This window comes from Poecilia latipinna, unplaced genomic scaffold (assembly GCF_001443285.1).
Source record: "Poecilia latipinna isolate Pla-1442-1.1 unplaced genomic scaffold, P_latipinna-1.0 Scaffold1819, whole genome shotgun sequence".
Taxonomy (NCBI): domain Eukaryota; kingdom Metazoa; phylum Chordata; class Actinopteri; order Cyprinodontiformes; family Poeciliidae; genus Poecilia; species Poecilia latipinna.
The window spans coordinates 150,461-154,697 of NW_015114435.1; the positions used below are offsets into that span (position 1 = coordinate 150,461).

At 47.2% G+C, this 4,237-nt stretch overlaps 1 protein-coding gene across 1 annotated transcript in view; it reads left to right on the forward strand.

Annotated features, from left to right (window-relative positions):
* ddx27 (DEAD (Asp-Glu-Ala-Asp) box polypeptide 27) overlaps positions 1-4,237 on the forward strand; it is a 32,765-nt gene that overhangs the window by 23,810 nt on the left and 4,718 nt on the right. The window contains exons 11-19 of the mRNA XM_015014466.1: positions 625-766; positions 850-1,003; positions 1,634-1,715; positions 1,803-1,980; positions 2,059-2,165; positions 2,987-3,083; positions 3,210-3,301; positions 3,376-3,496; positions 3,582-3,678. Of these exons, the coding sequence (XP_014869952.1) occupies positions 625-766; positions 850-1,003; positions 1,634-1,715; positions 1,803-1,980; positions 2,059-2,165; positions 2,987-3,083; positions 3,210-3,301; positions 3,376-3,496; positions 3,582-3,678 (1,070 nt within the window). The remainder of the gene's footprint in view (positions 1-624; positions 767-849; positions 1,004-1,633; positions 1,716-1,802; positions 1,981-2,058; positions 2,166-2,986; positions 3,084-3,209; positions 3,302-3,375; positions 3,497-3,581; positions 3,679-4,237) is intronic.

Consider the following 4,237-nt stretch of genomic DNA (forward strand, 5'->3'; position numbering starts at 1 on the left):
GCCGCACCGGGCTACAATCCGCATGGTTCAAAGTTTAGGAAAGAAGTAGCGGAAAATACGGTACCATAGGTGAGATTGAATAATTTCCACGGCACACCTGACGATCACTCACGGCAGTACAGTGGTTGAAAAACACTGAATTAGCTGATAGCAGCAGTAGCTAATCTAACACAGTGATCACTTATTAATAATGATAAAGTAAACATAGAACTATAACAGACTCAATGTTCTTCAGTCTGTGTGGGAAATGTTTGAACGTTTTTCGGTGTTGAATCCTGATACATTAGTGATGTTAGTCAGTTGCTATGGTAACAAAACCTGCGTGTAACGTAGCCAACACAGAGAGTGAGAAAAAAGAACAACTCAGGTTGCTTTGGGTTGTTCTTTAATGGTTTTTCTGCATTATTTTCCCCTTTGCTGTGGCGCTCTGAGCTAATATTCCCAACATCCTGGTTTCATTTAGCTAGCGGTTTTGTTTGTTGCCACGGATGGGAAGGAAAACAATCAGCTTTTAGCAAAGAGGGATGTAAACAATACGATGCCATGTATGTCAATGGGTTCCCCCCATCCTGCAGTCACATGACCCGGTTCTGTGGGTCATGTGACCCGGTTCTCTGCCTCCAGGTAAAGGACCTGGCGGCGGTGTCGCTGAAGGAGCCAATCAGGATCTTTGTGAACAGCAACACGGACGTGGCGCCGTTCCTCCGGCAGGAGTTCGTTCGGATCCGACCGCACCGGGAAGGAGACCGGGAGGCTGTGGTGGCAGGTAGGACCGGGGAGGTCCAGGTTCTGCTGAGGTTCTGTTGTCCTCCGGGCCGGACCATGACTCTCCGGATGTTCTGTTCCCAGCGCTGTTGACCCGGACCTTCCAGGACCACGTGATGGTGTTCACCCAGACCCGGAAGCAGGCCCACCGGCTGCACATCCTGCTGGGCCTGTTGGGCCTGAAGGTCGGGGAGCTGCATGGAGAACTGAGCCAGAACCAGAGGCTGGAGAACCTCAGGTAGGTTCTAACGGGTTCAGATTACAGCTGGGCTTAAAAGCATCTCCAGGTTGGTTCGTTCCAGATATGATTTCTGATTTTAATCAACGGTTTTGTACCACAGAGTATCAAGAAATGAGAACTTTTGTAGTTTAATTTAATTATGAGAATATAGTTATTAGCAGAATAAAACAATTTTACCAGGAGAAAATTTTAAAATAAAAAGCAGTTTTAATAAGAAAAGCTTCGAGTCATTGAGATGTGACATGTTCGTTTTTCAAATAGAGAAATCTCTAGAAAAACCTGCTGAACATAATTTGATGGATTAACCAAAGCATAACTTCACCAGATGCTCGACTTTCCACTTTTTGTTTTTCATGAGTTCTTATAAACTGATTACTTCGTTCTCCTAATATTAATGCTTTATTCTCGCATTGTTTTAACTTTATTTTGAGGAATTTTACAAATCGTATCCCAGCTCCAATTCTCTGTCATTCACCTGAATTCAATGTCCTAATAAACAGAAGCTGTAAAACGCTTGTCAACCAAAAACATCCAGATTTTAAAATCTTCAGAAACTATAAAATGGATTATTGAACAAATGGATTCATGGCCCCAGTTCAGATGTTCTGGTCCGTCTCGGTTCTGCAGGAGGTTCAAAGACGAGCAAATCGACATCTTGGTGGCGACCGACGTCGCGGCCAGAGGTTTGGACATCGACGGCGTGAAAACGGTGAGAGTTCTGCTTCAGCTTGTTTTGTGATCTGACCCGGAACAGAACCGGGTCGGCATCCTGAACTTGCTCCCACCTGCTGCCCAGGTGATCAACTTCACCATGCCGTCCACCACCAAGCACTACGTCCACCGGGTCGGCCGCACGGCCCGCGCCGGCCGCTCCGGCCGCTCCGTGTCTCTGGTCGGAGAGTCGGAGAGGAAGACGCTGAAGGAAGTGGTGAAGTCAGCCAAGAACAGCGTGAAGGCCCGCGTCCTGCCCACAGGTGAGCGCCAGGGGCGGTCCGGTTCTTCAGCCAAGTCAGGTCAGAACCAGACTGAAACCGGGTTTGTTTCCCCTCCAGAGGTCGTCCTGAAGTTCAGAGATCTGATCAGCAAACTGGAGAAAGACGTTGAAGCGGTGATGAAGCTGGAGAGAGAGGAGAGAGAGATGGCTGCATCTGAGGCGAAGGTAAGGCTGGACGGAGCGGGTCAGAACCGGATCAGAACCTGAAATTACGATAAACTGAATAGTATCCATTTGTGTGATTTATCATTTTTCTCTTTCTACTAATTATTACTCTAATTCTATTATATCTGTCATTACTGGAAAATGGTGTCAAAACAGCAATATTATCGTTTATCGCAATAACTTCTGGGACAATTTATCATCCAGCAAAACGAGTTCCTGTGACAGGCCTTCAATCAGCCTCCATGTTTATCTGGAGCCGCTGGCCCCGCCCACTTTAGGCCTCAACAAGCGCACAAACAGTGACACCTACAGGCCAAGTGTGGCACTGCATAGCCATTAATTATTAACATATGAATCTGTATGAAACTTTTGTAAAGTATCTGTTATTTCCATATTTCACCATCAGAAAAAAATGCACCAAAAACGTCACTTAACCACCAGGACTTAGAACTGACAATCAACTTAGAGAGCGCGCTACTCTATGTGCTAATCGTGTAGAAATAACTTATTGGTACAGAAAACTGTTTTTCTGCCGTAATTAGTGGCTACGCTTTTATGGCAAGCTAGCTGTAGGGAGCTAGCTGCGAGCTGTAGGGAGCTAGCTGCTAGCTGTAGAGAGCTAGCTGCTAGCTGCGAGTAGTAGGGAGCTAGCTGCGAGGTGTAGCAGTGAGAAAGGAAGAGGTGCAACGTTACTGCAGCTTTAAACCAACATCAGCAAGTCGTCTCAATGACCTGCTGAAGATAGTTGATGACATGTTAACAGCTGTGTGTGTGTGTGTGTGTGTGTGTGTGTGTGTGTGTGTGTGTGTGTGTGTGTGTAGCTGAGTGTGGCTCAGAAGCGTCTAGAAGGCTCCGCCTCCTCCAGCGACTCTCAGAGGGTTTGGTTTCAGACGCAGCAGGAACGCAAGCAGAGCCGCAGTGAGTGGAGGATTGTAGTACTCTGTAGTATTAAGTATAGTATTAAAAGTAGCATTATCTGTAGTACTGTGTAGTAATCTGCATGATGCAGAGTACCATGTCTCAGGTCTTCTTCTGCCCCTTCAGTGTCGAAGGCTCTGCAGGAGTTCGATTTGGCTCTGAGAGGAAAGAAGAAGAGAGAGAAGTTCCTGAAGGATGGGAAGAAGAAACAGCTGACGGTAAAATCAATCACTGATTGATCGGAGACCAACCTGAGCCTCTGAGCGTGCTCAGTGTGTCCTCTCTGTCCCAGTCTGAGGAGCGCGCTCAGTTCGAGATCCTGAAGGCTCAGATGTTCGCTGAGCGAGCCGCCAAGCGGGAGAGACGGGCGAAGAAAGCCAGAGCCATGCCTGAAGACGAACCGCCACTGAAAGGTCAGAAACACACACACTGAGACCCGACCAGAACCTCCAGAACCTTGAACCCAACTGATGCAGACTGACCAACTTCTGTCTGCAGCAACCAATCAGAAAGCAGCAAGCAGAGGCAGGAAGTCGGTGTTTGATGAGGAGCTGACCAACACCAGCAGGAAGTCCCTGAAAAACTACAGAGCTGGGTGAGACTGGTCATCTATTGATCATCTATTGATCATCTACTGGTCATCTACTGGTCATCTACTGGTCATCTATTGATCATATATTGATCATCTATTGATCATCTATTGATCATCTACTGGTCATCTACTGATCATCTATTGGTCATCTACTGATCATCTATTGGTCATCTATTGGTCATCTACTGGTCATCGCGCTAATTTTCATTTCGAACAACCACATGCTAGCAGCACGACGGAGAAATGTTTTCAAACTCATATGATGCAGCTTCTAAGTTGAGGAGCATCGATCTGGCAGTACAGGAGGGAAATAAAGCCGCTGCACGTAAACTCGGTGTGAACAAAACCGGATTTGGAGACGGAGAACTGTGTCCTTGATATATCCAGCAGTTATTAGGACGCAGCCCTCTGCTGCCCTCTGCTGGGTCCTTATGGGAAACCGAGAGAGGCAGAGATACCAGCGGCCTGTAGCCCGGTGCGGCTGATATATGTAAGTTTCCAGGGGAGGGGAGTCAAACATTTGAAGGTGCGGTGAATAGTGCGCTGATAGTCCGGGAAAGAC